This window comes from Cajanus cajan, chromosome 6, assembly GCF_000230855.2.
Source record: "Cajanus cajan strain Asha chromosome 6, NIPB_CcT2T_4, whole genome shotgun sequence".
Taxonomy (NCBI): domain Eukaryota; kingdom Viridiplantae; phylum Streptophyta; class Magnoliopsida; order Fabales; family Fabaceae; genus Cajanus; species Cajanus cajan.
This window is the reverse complement of record NC_138522.1, coordinates 51931272-51951487: the sequence shown is the minus strand read 5'-3', so window position 1 is coordinate 51951487 and position 20216 is coordinate 51931272. Positions and strand designations below refer to the sequence as shown.

At 34.9% G+C, this 20216-nt stretch overlaps 1 protein-coding gene across 4 annotated transcripts in view; it reads left to right on the top strand.

The window, feature by feature from the left end:
- The first annotated feature begins 276 nt into the window (after positions 1 to 276).
- LOC109807790 (zinc finger FYVE domain protein) overlaps positions 277 to 20216 on the top strand; it is a 33960-nt gene continuing 14020 nt past the window's right edge. The window contains exons 1-21 of one of the 4 annotated variants that reach the window (XM_020370423.3): positions 277 to 1208; positions 2415 to 2559; positions 3211 to 3489; positions 3624 to 3791; positions 3891 to 4106; positions 4768 to 4862; positions 7446 to 7620; positions 8037 to 8461; positions 8900 to 9023; positions 11295 to 11369; positions 11478 to 11549; positions 12530 to 12667; positions 14093 to 14246; positions 14423 to 14790; positions 15393 to 15856; positions 16277 to 16615; positions 16949 to 17173; positions 17777 to 17867; positions 18232 to 18309; positions 18546 to 18836; positions 18967 to 19164. In XM_020370423.3, coding sequence (XP_020226012.2) covers positions 463 to 1208; positions 2415 to 2559; positions 3211 to 3489; positions 3624 to 3791; positions 3891 to 4106; positions 4768 to 4862; positions 7446 to 7620; positions 8037 to 8461; positions 8900 to 9023; positions 11295 to 11369; positions 11478 to 11549; positions 12530 to 12667; positions 14093 to 14246; positions 14423 to 14790; positions 15393 to 15856; positions 16277 to 16615; positions 16949 to 17173; positions 17777 to 17867; positions 18232 to 18309; positions 18546 to 18836; positions 18967 to 19164 — 4866 coding nt within the window. In that variant the 5' untranslated portion in view covers positions 277 to 462. Of the gene's footprint in view, positions 1209 to 2414; positions 2560 to 3210; positions 3490 to 3623; positions 3792 to 3890; positions 4107 to 4767; positions 4863 to 7445; positions 7621 to 8036; positions 8462 to 8899; positions 9024 to 11294; positions 11370 to 11477; positions 11550 to 12529; positions 12668 to 14092; positions 14247 to 14422; positions 14791 to 15392; positions 15857 to 16276; positions 16616 to 16948; positions 17174 to 17776; positions 17868 to 18231; positions 18310 to 18545; positions 18837 to 18966; positions 19165 to 20216 lie in introns of those variants that run through there. The other 3 variants (XM_020370424.3, XM_020370427.3, XM_020370425.3) reach the window with 3 other exon arrangements.

Here is a 20216-nt window from a genome sequence, read left to right as displayed (position 1 = left end):
TGCTAAATTATTGAACCGTCAGTTAATTGTAAGAGTTAATTATTTATATATTATTAATATTTTTTTTTAAACTGACAACTAATTATATCTTTTAAATATATCATATATATCATATTACTGTAAATATATTTATTTTTAATAATAATATGGTATAATTAAAATATATAATTAATTTTACGATAACGTGTATAGTTAATTAACTCTAATTTTTTAACAGAAGCGTAAACTTTTTACCGCTTATTTCAGGAGTCGTGTGGTGTGATAGTAACAAGAATGATCTCCGGTTAATAAAATACTCTCTCGTGATCATCTCACAGTTTCCAGGTTCCAACCCTGTCTCGCTCTCTTTTCAATTCCAATTACCACCGTCTACACGCTAGCCAAACAGAAAACCAACCGTTTCCGATGCAGTGAAATCGCAAGCACCATCGTCATCGTCATCGTGATCGTCGTCGCAGCACAATGGGGAGAGAAACGGAAATCCTCTCTCGCCTCGCCGCGAACCATCTCCACCTCGCGCAATTCGAGCCCCTTCGCGGCGTCCTCCTCGCGCTCCGAGCGCGGAACCGCGACCTAGCGCGCGACATTCTCCAAGCCATCGTCGCCCGATCCGGCCGCTTCCCCAACGTCGCGTGGTCCCCGTCGTGTCCCTCGCCGGCGCTCCTCGCATTCCTCTCCACGCTCGAGTTGCTGCAATTAGACAACGCTTCGTCGGCGTGGAGCTTCGATGACGAAACGCTGCGTTTGCGCGCCGAGTTTCTTCTTCTGGTTCAGGATTTAATTGACCTCGTGCCGGAGGGCGGCGAGTGGGGAGCGTGTAGGAGTGTTTTGGTTAGGGTTTTGGAATTCGGCGTGAAGAGGCTGAGAGTGGACGCGGATGGTGAAGGCGAAGGGAGTGAGAGTGTTAGTGTGACGGAGGTCGAGGAAGGAGAGTTCGTGAGTTTGAGGCCGTTGATTTTGGATCACGCGAGTGTTTTCGACGCGCTTTGTGTGAATGTACATAGGCAAATTAGGCACTGGGAGTGTGAGGGAAGTGAGGACTTGGAAGAGGTTGATGTTAGGGAGTTTCGTGGGATACAGAGGACGGTTCAGGTTGTTCATTTGGATGCTATGAGGGAGAGTCTCAAGTTAAGTGATGTAGAAGGGACGGTTTCTCATATACGTTTTCTTCATTTTGATTATGGAGTTGAGGAAGAAACTGAGTACCGGTATGTCTCTTTTTCATTTCCGTTTTCAAACACTAGCAATTTGTGCGGGTTGTTGCTTTTGGAGCTGTGTGGTTTGTTTTGTGTTTTTCTTGTCTAGTGAGTTTGCCCCTGCTTTTTGCCTTCGATCTTGATGTGTGCATTTGCCAAGGGAATTGGCACTATTCTTTAATGAATAAATTAGTTTCCCTTTTGATATTAAGCGTGTGTTTTGAAATGATTAGAGAAAACAGTTTATCACGTTCAACAGCCAACAACGTGAAAGCAAGAACTAACAACTTCGGCTAAGATGTGCCTCTCCTAGCATTTCCTAATAAGCTTTATAACAACAGCAGCAACAAAAGTCTTATCCCACTAAGTGAATCCCTTTTAATATTCAAAGTATACAAATTATGGAGCTTCGGAAATCGGATGACTGGTTCAACTGGGTGGGTGGGTGGTGGGGGGCGGTTCTGGAAAAGTTTATTATCAACTTCAGAAAGCTATAAATCCATTATGGAAGCCTATATAGATTTTGTACTTCTATTTCTAGATTTTTTTTTCATCAATAGGAAAGTTTACAATGATGGCAATGATTTGATATTTTTTCGAACTATGAAAACTTTAACAGTAAGCAAATAATATATATTTTTTAATTCATAAGTATTTAGTTGCATGTTCAGTGGTATGATGAACTCTTCTATCAAAATTCATTATTATTTAGATCAAAGAAAAATGAATAATAGTACGAAAGGAGTGAAGGTTATTGAGAGGAGAGGAGATTAGAAAAACTTATTAAAAAGAGAAAAGAAAAAGAAAACAGTGAGGCAAAATGTCTCAAGAAAGCACCCTTGAGGATTCACCATTGTTTTTTTTGAATATTTGTAATTTAAATTCGTGTAAAACAGGCACGACTCACGAGTCATAACCCTTGAAGATTCAATAATTCAAACTCTATTCTCCAAATGGGAGGTTTCATTGAAAAAAATTAATTCCTATCCAATTGCATGCAAGTTTACAATGTTTCTCTGTTTTTCCTCCTTTTTTCATGGATACCATCAGTGTCTTGAGTGAATGATAAATCATGTGTCATTATTTTATTTCTTTTGTAAGTAGTTAATGATCTTTCTTCTTTTTTCTTAATTAATTAATTTTTATTTTTCTATTTTCCATACAACATTTTTCCTGTCCTTGATGTTCATACCTGCATGTTTCCTAATTCTTTTGTAGCATAGTTTTGAAAGATCTCCTGAAGCTTGTCTTATCAAGAAGTAAGAAGTTTGGGGACTCGTGGCTTATCATGCGTAATCAACTGCTACAGATTTATAGTGAAGCCATTTCGTCAAATTGCAGTGATATTGTTCAAATGCTGCAGGTATTCAGTCTCTCTTCTTTCTACCAAGTGTTTCATTTGTATAATTTTTTCTTGATGATTTTTATCTTAACAAAGCTTTCAGATAGAGTAGCCTACTTCGATTGCTGCATTGTATAGGATTTTTTATATTGTATTCTTCTTTGGCTCAACAGTTTTATTTCCTTAGCTTGTTCATATGTAAAGTAATTATCATTCAGGGAGTACCAAAGTGACACAATCACACAAAACGTATGCATGAGTTCAGGAGGGATGCAAGAAAAAAAAAGCACAAATATTAAGAATATTAAAGAACTTATAATTCTGAAACCTCATGTTAAAGAAAGCAGGCCAAACCATGGTTCAAGCAAGCAGATATTTCTGGAAATATGCTTATTGTCTTTTAAGAGTCATTTTAATGAATTTTTAAAGCATTCCAACTTCTGATAAATAAGGTCCTCTACAGAAAACCATCAATACATTTTTCGCTGTCTTTATCTTCTTTTCCCCCATGAAGCCAACATGGAGAAATTGGTTCCACAATCACTTGTTTGTTACTTAAAATAGTGTCTAACCATTGATATGATGAGTTTACAGCATAGTGTTTTCCTCCTAGTTAATGTAAAAGATTTTTTTGTTTGTTTAACTATATTAAATGTCAATGCTTTTCTTTAGAGCATTCATGACGAGCTATTGTCTGAAGAGATTGAAATGGATAGAGTTCAATCTGAGAACTTCATTCCGCATCCTCTTGTACGTCTTCAAAGATATCTTGAAGAAGTGAAGTCTGGTAAGAATTCTGATGATAAGGAATTATTGCCGAATGAGGTAATCAGATATTTCAAGACAGATATGTATCATTATGCTCGTGTTTCTGGACTACATGTTCTTGAGTGTATTATGGATACTGCCCTGTCTGCTGTGAAGAGGGAGCAGCTGGATGAAGCTAGCAATGTATGTGCCTATTTTTGTTATCTGTATCAATGTTCATTTGTATAAAAATTAATACTGTATCAATCATTATATGAACTTCCAACTCAAGTCTCCCCATGCAGCTGTACAACTTAGGTACTTCTTGTTTGTGGCAGGTCCTCCAATTGTTTCCACTACTCCAGCCTTTGGTAGCAGCCATGGGTTGGGATTTATTGGCTGGTAAAATAGCAGCACGGAGGAAATTAATGCAACTTCTCTGGACAAGTAAGTCACAAGTAATTCGGCTTGAAGAATCTTCTCTTTATGGTAATAAATCGGATGAGGTATTTTTCACCTTTCATGTTTCAAAATGTTCTTTGTTGGTACTGAATGAACAAATAGGTGAAACTTTGCTGAAAAAAATTGTTTTAATTTGCTGGCAGATGTCCTGTGTGGAGCATCTTTGTGATACCTTGTGTTATCAGCTTGATCTTGCCTCTTTTGTTGCTTGTGTGAATTCTGGCCATACTTGGAATTCAAAATTCTCATTAATACTTTCTGGAAAAGAGCAAGTGGCATTTAGAGATGAAGATTCTTATTCTGATCCTTTTGTTGAGAACTTTGTATTGGAACGACTTTCAGTCCAGAGTCCTCTTCGGGTAATACTTTATGTCAAATGCATGGCACTGTAATCAGTATGTTTGGAATTTTTGCTCTCTTGGGAAGGATTGCAATTGGATAAAAAAAAATTACTGATGTGATTGGCTCATACGTAATTCTACTCCTCTTTTCACTTAAGAAGTTCCTCCTTTAGGACGTGGTTGACTATTTGAACTTCATGTTTTTTATACATGATGGTATTAGAGCAGAAGTTGCTGGTCCTGCCTTTATTTTTATTTAGATTAGATAACAGAGGTACTATGAATTGTAAACAGTAATGTGTTTGTTTGACCTCTGTTCTTGGATGGTAATATACATTCCTTCTTTATTTTGGTAACAACATGTATACACATGATGGTTCAAGTTCAAATTCATTGATGCCACTTGACAATATAGTACTTTTGACCTTTCCATAGTGGGTTATTGATGAAAAGAAAATGGGTTGGGACAAATCATGTTTGTTGATATGTAAAATCATAAAGGACAGTTACTCAATCTTGAGTCCTTGACTATTGCTTAATTACTATAAATTTGCAGCCTAAGGAAAATATATCAAAAATTGATAATAATAATTTTTAATGAAATCTTTCAGAATTTATCTGATATTTATTATACTTTGGAATTTGAATGTTAAATATGTCAGCATCATCTTCTCTGTAGGTACTATTTGATGTTGTTCCAGGCATAAAATTCCAGGAAGCCATTGAATTGATCAGCATGCAGCCAATTGCTTCTACTATAGAAGCCAGGAAGAGGTGTGCTTATGATATATTTTCTATCTGACTACTTTCAGAGTCATTTGATATTAAGATAGATATTACTTAAGTGTCTGGTTGTGCTGAGTTTGTTCGTAATTAGACAAGAAACATCATTATAACAGTATATTTTTCAGAGAGAACTGAGAATTACAAGAAAAAAGGTATACTTTTTAGAAATCTATTTTCATTTTGGAAACAGTAAACCACTCGATTGGTACTAAGAAGTGAGAATTCATTTTGTGTCTTCTGTGTGTGTGCTTGCACTTAATAAGCCTACATTTTAATTGGAAAATAAAGAAAGAATTCTATATGTCTATTTTCCATCGCAGATGTTTCATTCATTTATTTTTTTCTTATAAGAAAAGGAAATTTTATAAAGAGCTCAAGAGAAAAGTGAAATTAGGGAGGATAAACTATCTTTTGAAGTGCAAAACTGATAAAACTTGCATCATAACTATGAGAAAGATCAATTTTTTATTGACTGAACAATAGGGAAGAACTCCCCAATTTACAGAAAATAACGGACACGTTGTAAAACTTTGAGGGTCTGTACCTCCTAATGCCCAAAGGCTTAAAGTCTCTTAAATTTAGTCAACAAATTCTCTCTCAACCTCCCCACTTATTTATATAGGTAACGTGCCTTATTTCTTCAATCAACTATCCTAACTGACTAATGGGTATCTATCAACATTCCTACCTGTGAGTTTCACCTTGTTCTCAAGGCAAAAAACTTGTGACTGCTGAAATAAAGTTCCATTGGTGTTCCAATTGATTGAAGCATGGTGTGGTGACCAATCCAACCAAACTGCTGCTGTAGCCCAAAATTAACTTTCAATGTACCTGGGTCAAACACAAACATGTGAGTGTCCCCATTCTTATCTAATGATTGGTTTTCTGAGGCAATTTCTTGCCATCAAACAATGTTTCCCGTTGCAGTTGAAGCCTGAAGGTTATCAAGGTTATCTCCCTTATTCTATTGGGTGTGGTCCATGAGGACAGTTCAGTTACTGTGGCTTCTTATTTTCTATTCTCCTCCCCATCAAACGTTGGAAACAGATTCTTGGTTAGTGCTACCACCTGCCTATTACTAGGAAATGTTTCTTCTTCCCTTGGGCCATTGGATTGTGCTCCATGTTCTGGGCTGCATGTATTTTTCTGCATCAGCAATTCCTATACCATCTCCTTCAAAGACCCCAGTTGCTGTACCAACTCTTCAAATTGTACCTTGTTCAGGTGTTGCACCTCATCATGCTGGCATGGGATCTTCTCAGTTCTGGCTTCAAGATCATGGTTGGAAACCATGATGAATTCCTGTATACAAGCTCAAATCCATATTTATAAGCTAACCTTATTATAAGAAGATGGAAACTATAAATAGGCTAAACCTATTAAGTAAAGGATGAAAACTATGAATAGACTAAGTCTATTAATGGAAAGACAGAAATATAAGAATCCCATCCTAATAATTGCCAATATAATATGAATATATGCAGAGATATTCTATTCCTAAATTGGTACCTATTTACAAACACCATCCTTCACGCCCAGGGTTGGACATTTAGAATGTGGATAAATATGGGTGGCCCAATAAAAACACCCCTTTATGTCTAGGAATAGATATCTAGAGGGTAGACAAATATCGGTGGCCTAATAATAAATCTAGGATTGACTTTGATACCATCTCAAGCACACAAAAATGAGATCTTAATACCATTCCTTGTGCCGAGGACTGGACATCAATGTTGACAAATATGGGTTGCCCAAGAAAAACCCCTTTATGCCTAGGAATAGATATCTAGAGGGTAAACAAATATGGGTGGCCTAATATTGAATTTAGGATTGACTTTGAAACGACATAAGGCCTAACTCAACTTCACAAAAATGACTTTTAAGGTAAGCTTTATAGGACTATATTATCTATATTTCTAGTCAATGTGAGATCTTAACGGTAACTAACTAACTAATGGGTATCTATCAAAAAGAGTAAAGGGAAAAAATGGAAAATTAATGACTTTAAATGCAGCAAGGTTGCTAGTATCTTTGCATACGTGTATTTATTATAGAATTTGAAAGTATAGTTTTCCTTTATCATCTCTTTTATTTCTGTAATCTATTCATGTCCTTTCACCAGCTTAATTATATTGTTATTATTGTAAGCAGTTAAAATGTGATATTTAATTATTTTTTTTATACAAGTGATATTTAATTGTTTGAGATGTGATCATTTGTACATGAAATTAATTTTGTCAACTATGTGGTGGATCAGCATTTTGATTAAACAACTTGCATTTGGTTCTGTTCATACATTAAATTTAAGAGCAATGCTAGCTAGGCACACATTTTTTTCCTACATCATTTATTTGCCTTTAAATTTTGTCTCAGTTGTATCATCACCTTTTTGCACATATTGACATGTAATCTGATGGCCCTGGATCGAGTGTATGCCGTACTTGTGTGGCCACTGGCCAGACTTTCTTGATATAAATAAGCATTCAAATACATAATCTCTTGTGATTACTATGCGATGCTTATTTTGTTCTGAGGTTATTTTCTTTTCTGAATTTCCTTCTTTTGGCATAGGAAGCAAGATATAGAACTTATGCATATGCGTTATGCTTTAGAATCAACTGTTCTTGCTTTAGGAGAAATGGAAAGGAGTATGTCTGGTAAAGTAGAAACCCATCAAGATGTGCCATTATTTCATTTAAAGGACTTGCAGAACCATTTGGATGCAATTAGTAATTTTCCACGCAAGGTTAGTCCCTTTTCAGTTATTTATTTTTTTAAAGGACTTGCAGAACCATTATTTCTTTCTTTATTATTACTTTCATTTACTTAAAATTGAAAAAAAAACCGTGTCGTATATCCTTCAGTTAATTGTTTTCATTAAAATAAATGCAAGGGAACAGTTTATGTAGGATGTAACTTGCCATGTATTAGAGACTAGTTATAAAAATTATCAAGTAGTATTTAATATTTATTACGTAGTATGATACATCTAAGAAAAAAGGGTCCTGGGTCCACGTGACATTGTTTTGCATTTTCCATGATCTTTGTATTTCTTTAAATTCTAATATTTAAAGTGTTGATATCAAATATTCAGTGTTATAATTTCCTTTTCTAGTTATTATTATACCATACTTATCTAACGCCAATTTTTTGATCATGTAGATTTTGATGGTGAATGTCATTATTTCACTACTGCATATGGACAATATCTCTGTTAACTTGATGCATTGTGGATTGCCAGGAAGCAGTTTTAAATTATCCAATGCACGGTCTTCAGAAGATAGTTTTTCAACTAGTAGTGAAGGGGGAAATAAAATGGTTATATCTTTTACTGGTTTGCTACTTGATATATTGCGGCATAATATTCCGTCTTCTATGATTGACTTAGAAAACACACTAGATGATGGTGTAAGCACAACCAGCAGACAGGCCCTGGAGTGGAGAATCTCAACCTCAAAGCGGTTCATTGAAGAGTGGGAATGGCGTTTGTCAATTTTGCAGCATCTCCTACCATTATCTGAACGCCAATGGAGATGGAAAGAGGCACTGACAGTGTTACGTGCAGCTCCCTCCAAGCTACTCAACCTGTGAGTTTTACCCATTTCTAATGTATAAAATACAATTAAGTATGCAACTTCATTTTTGTTTTTCTGTAACGAGTTTCATGCAAAAGGTGCATAACCAACCACCATAACTTTGATTTTTTTTTTTTTTTCACTTGCTAACAAAAATATTTAGTAGTTCACTATATGATGGGAGTTGTTTGTCTAGCATTTGCACCTTGCAGTGATTTACTCTTTCTTTTTGATATAATTTATATTTTTTAGTTCTGTTTTCTTTTCTTGGTCTTTGGTTCTTCTGTAATGGATGTGCCAGTGGAGTAATTTTCTCTTACTGTTTATTTTTTTTTTTTGGTTGTTGGTTTAGCTGTTCTGGAAAAATTTATTGTCCTTCTTCTTCATACTTATTTGTCTTAATTGGTCCTTTATGTCCTTTAAAATCTGATATTATTTTTTCTTATGCAGTTGCATGCAGAAAGCAAAGTTTGATATAGGAGAAGAAGCGGTTCATCGATTTTCATTATCTGCCGAAGATAAAGCTACTCTTGAGTTAGCTGAATGGGTAGATAGTGCCTGCAAAAAAACATCTGTATGTTCTGTATTGCTTTTGGATTTCCTAGAACTGTTGAACTTATGGTTTTGACTGACTTTTTCTGGTACATCAATGTGTGATGGACACATTTATGCAGGACCTAGTTATTGATCTTCAAATATTTACCTTGTATGTTCCTTTCTAGATGCTGTTTACATTTCTGAAGTGATTTTCTTGCAAGTTGCCAATTTTTTGTGTGGCAAGAGCCAAGATTCAATGAGAAGGAAAAGGAAAACAACAGGGGAGGTGTGCAAGTTATTTTTATAAGTAGATATAAAAAATAATCAAGGACCAATGAAGCTGAAAAATTTGACAAAGCTTTTCCATCTATGCATACATAACGAAAGGGAAGCTTCCTTACAAATAGGTAGAGATGTCCTAATCATTCTCCTCCCCTATACCATTTGTAAGTGCAATGAAACAACCTTGCAAATGTGGGCTTCTTCTAACAAAATAATACAGATAACCCCTACATAAATTGCAGACCACTATAGAGCTTTGGACTTCTCATTCTTGCCAAAACCTTTGAAATGTATCATGAGAAACTGCTCCTAGGTCAATGAACTAACAAGGTATTCACCTAGTGCTCCAAGCTGATTAGTCCATGAGAAAGTAGCTGCCTGACAACGGAAATATACATGGGAAGTTGTTCCTGAATTGAACCTCCTTTCATTCACTTAACAGGAGAAAGGGTGTGAGAGGTTTTCAAATCTACAGTATATCATTTGTTGTAATCTCTATTTCTTCAGAGTGCTACTTACCAAACAAAAGTGAAGTTGGCGCTAGGTAGAGAAATGGAAGGGGTTTGAATGTTTGATGTTTAGACTAGTCTAGGGAAGGCCTATGACTGCAGGATAAGTTTTGGCATCAGTAGATGTTAAAAGTCCCGCATTGAATAAAATAAGAAGCTTAATGTGGTACTTAAGCTACGAGGCTCAACCACCTAATGGACTATCTTTTAGGTTGGGCTCTCATGTTTTTAAGTCTGAACAATTTGTGTTTGCTTTGAGAGTTGGGTTACGGGTAACCTATAGGCTGGATTAAGGTGTACTACTAAATACTGATAGGTGAGTGAAACTGTCAAAGTGAAAAAGGTTACCATGGGGTCAATGTAGATAGAATGAAAACTGCTATAGATAACGACTGTTAAAGGGGGTGATAATTTTAGGAGTCCTACATTGAGTAAAATAAGAAGCTTGATGTTGTACTTAAACCACAAGGCTCTCTTATGTAATGGACTAGCCTTTTTGAGTTGGGTTCTCTTCATGTTTTTTAAGTCCTAACAGTAGATCACATCAGAGATGGCTAAACCCTTACCCTTTAAATATCCATGGGCAGACACCAAACAGAAGCTAAAAACATAATCATATTCCAGAGCACATGAGGGTAAGGTGACACCCTCTTGCATGTTGTGCACCGACCAAATTCACCACAAAATAGTGACACTGTTCATTGTCTCAATTTTGGCCCCTTTTTTAATTCTACCAGACATTTTAATTAACTAACAAAAATTGCTTATATGCAGTGATCATAATAACCAGAGATTGTTCCAAAGAAGGGTGACTACAATGTATAAGTATTCTGTTGTTTCAACCGGATTGCACATAACATACTTGAGGAGAAAGAGCAGTGTGAGGCATTATTTTATTCTTTTGGTTGTTAAAATGGTTCTAAGTTGTACGGTTGATAGGCACGACACTGTTAGGAGTGTGGGAAAGGGGGAGTTAGTTAAGATGGGATATTGGTTAGTTAGTTAGGGGGCTAATGAGTTAAATAAATAGGAGGATGTAATGGGAAAGGATTCATTTTATTTTGTATCATTTGAGAATTGAGCTTTGCTCTGTAAAAGGAGATATCTATTGTGAAGGGGAAGTTCTTGGAGGAAGGTTATCTCTCCTATTTTATATTATTTTCATCTTATTCAATAATTTCCTTTTTCCTTTCCCATTCTTAATTCTTTGTTCATATCAGACACCCCCTCCCAAATCATTGACCTGTAATATTTGTCTCTCACCCCACCCTTTTGTTTCTTTTTCTTGATGTATGGAGCAATTTAATTAGTGTAATTATTATGGATTTTGTACTATATCCTAGGCTATGTAGATGCTGGTATCATTTTCAAATTATCCAATTCATTGTTTTTATGTAGCAAAATATACTTTTCTTTATGGTTGCGATCTTTTGTATGGCTTCATTTTTAGTTAATGGTTTCTAATTGTTTGTCATGAAAGATAATATATATATATATTTCTTTTTGCATGTATGCAGGTTGATGATGTGGTGTCCCGTGTACAGGATCTAGATTTTCCCTCTTTATGCTCCCAGTTGGGTCCCTTAGCTACAGTACGTGCATAAAATGATAACAGAACAATTTATACCTTGTTATTTCAACTGAGAAGGAAAAAAGTAATTTGTTTATGGTCGGTTCTGAGAATGTGCATTTCTTGCCAGATTCTTCTTTGTATAGATGTTGCTGCAACTTCTGCTAAGTCGGCAAAGATGTCTCAGCAATTACTTAATCAGGTGCTGCTATCTTTCTCCAATAGATGTCAGAGTTATTTTTTTCCCCTTGATGAAAGAAATTAGATTACCAAAAGGGAGATAGAGGATGAAATCAAGCATCAGCAAAAGATATTGTCATGACACACCTAATTAAGGACTTGATTGACATTGTGGAAGTTTACCAATTGTAGGTTTAGAAAAGCTTGTTTACTAGTTTGCAGAATGCGTTTCTCTTCAGGTTGTTCGTGCCTTTATAAGCTTACTTTAGTCATATTTATAGTCAATGTGGGATCTCAACATGCCCCCACACTTAGGATTGGACATTTGGAATGTGATGATTGTAGGAGTGATTTTTTTTGTATTGCATTGGCAAAGCCATGGGGCCAGGTATATTTTTTTTCTTCATAACGTTGCATTGGGAAGACACAGGGTCCAGTAGATTGCACAAGGAAAGCATTGGGGCCATGTATTTATTTTTGGGACAGTTGATGCTGGCCCAATATCTGATCTATCATAGGCTCAAATACTATGATCAACCTCTAATCTAGTTGATGAGTGAGATTGTCCAAGTCTTTATAAGCTCTATTTTAGCTATATCTGTAGTTGATGTTGGATCTCAACAAACATTAACAAATAGGGTGAAGCCAATTCATTAGTTATATTCCTTCTATTAATGGGAAAACTTGGAAGCAAGAATGTCATCCAGTGGCAAATTTTATTGACAAATAAGTCAGGAACTAATCATATAAGTAGTAGAACTTGTCATATAAGTCAGGAACTAATCATATAAGTAGTAAAACTTGTCATATAAGTCAGGAACTAATCATTATAGACATATTCATTGTTCTATTAGGTAATTGTTACCAAGAATGTCATCCAGTGGCAAATTTTATTATCATGATATTGAATGCTGACATCGATATCTTGTGCTCCTTTACTCCTTTACTTTTACAAGCTTTTGTTCTATTGACTAGACGTTTTCTTTATTGCACAATGTGCAGGCTGGAAATATGTTAGCTGATATATATCCAGGAGGATCTCCGAAAGATGGTTCCACTTATTGGGATAGGATCCTTGAAGTGGGAATCATCTCTGTGTCAGGGCGTCTTCTAAAGCGCTTAAAGAAGTTCTTGGAGCAGGTGAGAGCTTGAATATTATGTAATGGTGTAAGAATCGCTCTCAAGAAAACCAGAATGTCCATTGCAACTAGCAAGCTAATTACCTCTTCTGATTTTAAGATTTGGCATAAGCCAACTATATTATTGTTATTTCCATTAAGCGAATCATCTTTGGCATATAGTATATGCAGGAACACTTTCATTGGCCCTGCTTACCTGTTCTAGTATTGAAGTTATGTTACTGTTTGTCATAGTATCATAGTTTTTCTGAGTGATTAATTTAGAGTTGAATACCCTTTTTCCTCGCTAAGCAATGCAAATGTTTGCCCAAGATAGTCTGTAAAAATCCAAACCTAATAGGCTTTTGCGTAGTAGGATGTGCTAAGGGTTTTAAATTTTTTAGGCGTGTCTTGGGTCAACATGGTTCATTGACTATTGAATACTTTTTCAGATACCTTTCTTAATGACTGCATGATACCTTCTTTTGTGCTTTAGTCTTTTCTGTTTGGGTTTGTAATATGCTGCAGTTTTTAAATAATGCCATTTAATTTTATTGTGATGTTATGATAATACAAAACACTAGCCTATAACTACTACTATTTGTACTAATAAGGTAGGTCAAGTGCACGTGTAATAAATAATAGAAGTGCATCTCAATGTCATTCTTAACAGGCTGGTAATGTTCCATTGTCTGGAGACTTAGAGGCTAGCAATGATTTTCGTCATGCTGTCAATCCCTTTGCCTGATGAGGGCAAAAAAGATCCATGCATATCTATAAAAAGCATCTGACACAATGAACCTCAGCTTCTTTTTGTTAACATTTTCAATTTCCTTTTTATTGTGATTTTCTCCTTACATTTTTGTGGAGATTGCACCAAAGTTCCACCAATACTTTTATGCTCATATCATGAGTGGGTATGTGTGTGTGTATATATATGAGGAGGGATTTACTTATTCTATGAGTAAGTTTACCTAGATTTATTTCACTCAATAACTCATGTCTTACATCTAATTTCAATAATTTAGCTGTTCAATTAAAAGTTTTTAATACATAGATCAAGTATGCAAATTTTTAAAATATTTAAAACTTATTTGATATTCCATTTCATTAATTTAAATTGACGGATAATCATAAAAACATTTTATATGTTAATTTGAATTAGTGAAACGAAGTATCAAATAGTTTTTAAATTTTTTGAAAATCTACAGACTTGATCTATAAATTAAAATTTAATTCAACGGTTGGATCATTGAAATTTAATGTAGAACATGAACTATTGAGTAAAGTAAATTTAGATAGATTTACTCTCAGAGTAAGTGGATCACTCCTATATATATATATAAACTCACACAATTGTCATACCCAAAAGAGTAGTACATACAAATGCTGTGAAGAAAGAAGGCTGTGATCTTGGTCATGATGTTTATGTGATTTGCTCCTCCAGGACAACCCACCAGCACTTCAGGCAATCCTATCTGGGGAAATTGTCATCACATCATCAAAAGAGTCCCACCGGCAAGAGCAGAAGGAGCGTGCTCTTGCTTTGCTACATCAGATGATTGAGGATGCTCATATGGGCAAGCGACAGTTTTTGAGTGGTATATCTTCCCTTTTTCTTTAAGTATGTTAATGGTGTTGCTATTTGAAAAAAAAATGTGTACTTATATCTATGGGCATTTTATTCTCCTTAATATAATTTCTGGCATTGAGGTAGAGTCTATGCTCATCGAGTCCTACTTACACAATTATAAAACATTTTTTACTCTTAAATCAGGTAAGCTTCATAACCTTGCAAGAGCTGTTGCTGATGAAGAAACTGAACCTAGTACTACTAGAGGTGAAGGATTGTATGCTGATCAGGGTGTTATATCCAACAGTGACAAGGACATTGTACTTGGGTATGGGTTAAGAGTTGTTAAACAAATACCTTTAAGTTCAACTGGAGGAGAGTTTGGCCAGCAATCTGCTGGTTATGACGTTAAAGATTCTGGGAAGAGAATATTTACTCCCTTGAGTGGCAAACCTACGACGTATCTGTCACAATTCATTCTTCATGTTGCTGCAATTGGTGATATAGTTGATGGGACTGATACTACCCATGATTTTAACTTTTTCTCCGTCGTGTATGAGTGGCCCAAGGATGTAAGGTTCTCAAAATATTTAAATTATTTGTCTGTGCTTTATTTTAGACACGTCAGTTACTGTGATTATGAATATCTTAAGCTAGATTCTGTTGGTTGTTTCATGACAGCGGATCTATTTTCGTAATCAGAAGTTTTTGTTGTATCTCTTTTACCCCTCTGTACTACAATTGTAGAAACATGGGAATTTTACAAAATTTGAGAAAAGTATCAATATTGTTATTTTTTTAATAAAGTAAAAAACATGTTTTAATATTACATATGTCCATTGCAGCACATACATGAACAAAGGTTACCTGTTTAATTTTTGTTGTATTTATAAAGTCTAGTTTTGGCTTTGAAAATGGAGGTTGAGCCTTGATGCTTTTGGTAAGGTTGGTGTCTTGTGACTCAGGGGTTATGGATTTGTTTCTTTTTTGTAGAAATATCCTTTCTTCTCACGGGGATAAGGCTGCATATGTTTGGTTCTTCCTTGACCTTGCAATGATGGAGCCTCATGCACTTAGTCTCCTTTTATATAGCCATTTTAGAAATTTCCATGTTTTATGTGTTTAGCATATTTTTCTTTCCTTTGATTGCCTATGTTTTACTTTTGTTTTACAGATTTTGACCCGTCTTGTTTTCGAAAGAGGTAGTACTGATGCAGCTGGGAAGGTAGCTGAAATTATGTATGCTGATTTTGTGCATGAGGTGATTTCTGCATGTGTGCCTCCAGTTTATCCTCCGCGATCTGGGCATGGATGGGCATGTATCCCAGTTGTTCCTACATTCCCTAAGAGCAGCTCTGAGAATAAAGTGCTGTCTCCCTCATCTAAAGATGCAAAGCCTAATTGCTATTGCCGTTCTTCAGCAACACCTGGAGTGGATTTGTATCCTCTCCAGTTGGATGTGGTGAAACATTTGGCAAAAATATCCCCAGTGAGGGCTGTTTTAGCATGTGTATTTGGGAGTAGTATACTTTACAACAGCAGTAGCTCATCAATTTCAAGCTCCTTGAGTGATGGACTACTGCAGGCTCCTGATGCTGATCGGTTGTTTTATGAGTTTGCTCTTGATCAATCTGAAAGGTAGCAACCCTACCTGTGTGTATTGGTTGGTATTGCAGTTTCATATATACAATATTTAGTCTGAATCTTAATATTCTTAGATACTTAATCTTTTATATAAACTATTAAAACTTTTATTCATTTTAATATGATTGGCTTTATCAAAAGATTTATCGTCGACATGTATTTTCTTATTCATACATTTCTTCGTTCACATCTCATGTTAGCATATGGTTTTGTGCCTTTGTTTTTTTTTTTTTTTGGGGGGGGGGGGTGTTCTCTTTGCCTCTTTGGGCATAAAAAGGGATTGAACATTTTAAGTCAATCTTTTTTCGTTGTTCATCTCATTTATAAATTACTTCACTTAAAAAGAAGCCACAGGGTTTCATTCTATCTGTAGTGTTGTTGAATAATTAGTTTACCTTTTCTCCTGATGTGCAGGTTCCCAACTCTGAACAGATGGATACAGATGCAAACTAACCTCCATCGAGTGTCAGAATTTGCTGTAACTGCTAATCAAACAGCTGATGATGACAACCTTGAAGCAAGAACTTCTGTTAAAAGAGTTCGTGAGCTTGACACTGAGACAGAGTCAGATGCTGATGACATTGTTAGTAGCAGTACAATCCCTGTAGTTCTTACAGACCTAAATGGCCATGGGGTTGAAGCCACAGATTTCTGGCTTGATTCATCAAAATCTGAAGCTGCTCATTTTGACACCACAGTTTTCCTTTCTTTTGATTGGGATAATGAACAACCATATGAGAAGGCAGTGGAACGGTATAATAGTTTAACTTGTTCAAACTATAGTTTTTTTTAAGCTTCATTGCACTTGCATTAGAATGTTGCAAATCTGGTATAATTAACAAAAACAAGATGTACACATCCACTATTAATCAATGTTACTTCATATTAGTGATTAGTAATGTTATTGTAATTGTAATTTGGCTTCATTCATGGTAATCTGAACTTTGCATTGACTTTAAATAGAATGCCATTCCTTTTCTGAATATTGTATTTTCTTTGTTCATAATTTTAGGGCCTTAAATAATTATGACTTGCTTGCCTTAGCAATTTACATGTTACTGAGTGTCATTTGTGTTTCTGTTACAGACTAATTGATGAGGGAAAGCTGATGGATGCTCTGGCGCTTTCGGATCGCTTTTTACGCAATGGGGCCTCTGATCAACTTCTTCAGTTAATAATTGAAAGAGCAGAAGAAATCCATTCAAATTCTGCACAGCGCCAAGGATTTGGCGGACGTAATATTTGGAGCAACAGTTGGCAGTATTGCCTAAGGTTAAAGGACAAACAGCTGGCTGCTAGATTAGCCCTAAGGTGAGTAATTAATGTATTTTCATGATTTTGTGGGAAATATATCAAATGAAGGAATGTTCTTTTCAACAAACTATTATTGGGTGAATTTCATGTGGACCCCACTAAAGAGAGTCACCTTAAGGTTTTTACTGGAACCCATTTAACACTCATCAATAATAGCATGTTGGAAAGAGTGTGCTACTTGCTTTGTTCAACAGCTTACTCGTGTGATTGTCAATTCCTTCTGTTAGAGATATGAAACCATTCCCAAGCCTCCACCTTACAACTTAAGCTTTTAGGAGAGTTGATTCTTAACATGGTATCAAAGCCTATGACCAAATGGTAAAGAATTCAGTCGATTATACCTCATTTTTCACAAGTAAATTAGACTTCAATACAAGTTAAAGATGGTTTTTGCATTGCCATGCCTCAAGCCCAAGGATTCTCGCATGAGTGGGGCATGTAGGAGATATAAAACACATTTCTGTTCATCCACTTGACACTTTCTGATGCTTTCTCTTTATTTGTAGCACATTTTATAATTATGATCATTATTAAAATTGCAATATCCAGTATTTTTCTCAGCCTTTGATGTCATCTTTAAATTTCAAAATTTTATAATAGGTATGTGCACTCATGGGAATTAGATGCTGCTTTAGATGTTCTCACAATGTGCAGCTGCCATCTTCCAGAGAATGATCCTAAAAGGAAAGAGGTGAAATTATCCACTTATTCTTATATAAACTTTGCTACTATCGTATGAGGCCTGAATAATCTCATGGTTTCTGTATCTGTACTAAGTACATACCTGATGTAGGCTGTTGGGTGCGTAGGGGTAGTTATTTGCTATAAAATCCCTTTGGGAACATCTTGGTCTAAATGACAATCAGCAACATCATTTCTTCAAATTCAGTGCCCTCTTTAGGAATTTTACATGACTTCATATATTTTATGGTTTAATTATCATTAAATATTCGTTTTTATATTTCTGCATAATATACTCTTCCTCCCATTTAATTTTTTTCCCATATATACCATGCTTTTTAGTCTTAATTAACATTATTCATTATGATGCTTAGGTTTTACAAATGAAACAAGCTTTGCAGAGGTACAGCCACATATTGAGTGCAGATGATCATTACACAAGCTGGCAAGAGGTTGTATTCTCTTCCGTTAACTGTTACATGTCTAATGTAGAAATGCTATGCCATATCACTTTTCTCCAGAAGTTTATAATGTCTTGTATGTGTATTGTGTACATGACAGCTTAAAATAGTCTATCTGTAAATGATATATCAATATTATATTAGCTTTTAAGGGACACACTTCTCTTTTTCAATTATCCTTTTTCTCATGGCAGTCATGGCCTCCTTGAAATATCTTTGTATTTCAGGTTGAAGCAGATTGCAAGGAAGATCCAGAGGGGCTGGCACTTAGGTTAGCTGGAAAAGGAGCTGTTTCTGCTGCACTAAAAGTGGCAGAAAGTGCTGGATTATCAATTGATTTACGCAGAGAATTGCAAGGGCGCCAGCTTGTGAAACTTCTAACAGCTGACCCTCTTAATGGAGGAGGACCAGCTGAAGCCTCCCGCTTTCTTTCTTCGTTAAGGGACACAGATGATGCTTTGCCAGTTGCTATGGGTGCAATGCAGCTTTTACCCAATTTGCGGTCAAAGCAACTTCTTGTAATCAAGCATTTATCTAGCGCATCTTTCCCCCTGATCAATTATATAAATTTCTTTAAACTGTTCTATATGGATTTTTTGAAATTTCATCCTCATCTCAATTGACCATTTCTCTATGCATTATTTGAAGGTTCATTTCTTCCTGAAGCGGAGAGAAGGGAATCTGTCTGATGTTGAGATTTCCCGGCTTAATTCATGGGCTTTAGGGCTTCGTGTGCTGGCTGTCTTGCCAGTTCCATGGCAGCAAAGGTGCTCTTCCCTGCATGAGCATCCCCATCTGATTTTGGAAGTGCTACTAATGAGAAAACAGTTGCAATCTGCTACATTGGTAATGTAATTCAATTTGAGACATTCATTAGCATGCATTATTTTCCATTTACTAATTTATTTGGAAGTAGTGATGGCAAGGTTGTCAAAATCAAGATCTTAAAAATTAAAATACATAAGCCTTGTGATGGTAACCCAGGTTGCAAAATCCTATCTAAAATACAAAGTTATGTTTAAATATGTATTGACATGATATAACAAATAAAAGATAACCTTTAAATCAAACAACAAAATTCTTACACCAAGTGAGATTGGCTCCATGGAGCACTCGACACCATTGGGCTTGATTAAAAACCAATTTCTTAGTGACATTAATCACCTTGAAATCCTCAACTACTTCCTCTAATTTCCTTCTTAGTCCCTTTCTCCCCTTCTTAGAGTATGTTTGGCCCAATATTTTTTTTTAAAATTTTTTTTAAAAGTAACTTTAAATTTAAAAGCTAAAAATAAGAACTTAAAAAAAATAAGTAGAAGTTGTTTGTTAAATTACATTTTTTAGCTTAAAAGTTACTTTTAAGCTACAAGTTATTTGGTATTTTGTTTTAAAAAAACTTCAAATTTATATAAAATTAGTTATCTGATCCAATGAAAAACTATATTTATAAATAAAAAATATTATGAAAAATTATTCAAATAATAATAAAAACAATAAAAATATTGAAGAACAAATGTTGAAAGTTTAATTTGTAAGATGTAAAAAATTACGTAATTAATAAAATTTTATTTTAATGATGATTTGAAAATAATATATATAATATGAATTAAGGAAATTTAAATTTAAATTATTAATGATTAAATAGTTAGGTCATTATATATTGTTCAATAATATTTTTAAAGAAACAAAAATTTATTTAGACCAAATTTAATAATATTAAAATACATTAAAAATATTTTAAAAGAATTATATATGTCAAAATACTCAATAAAATAATGAACTCTTTACGTGGTTATATATAGCATACATTATTTTTTTTTTTCAAACAAAAAATTTCTATTTAACAATTGAAAGAAGTGGAAAAATTAAAATAAGAAAAACAACTTTGCAAAAGCAGA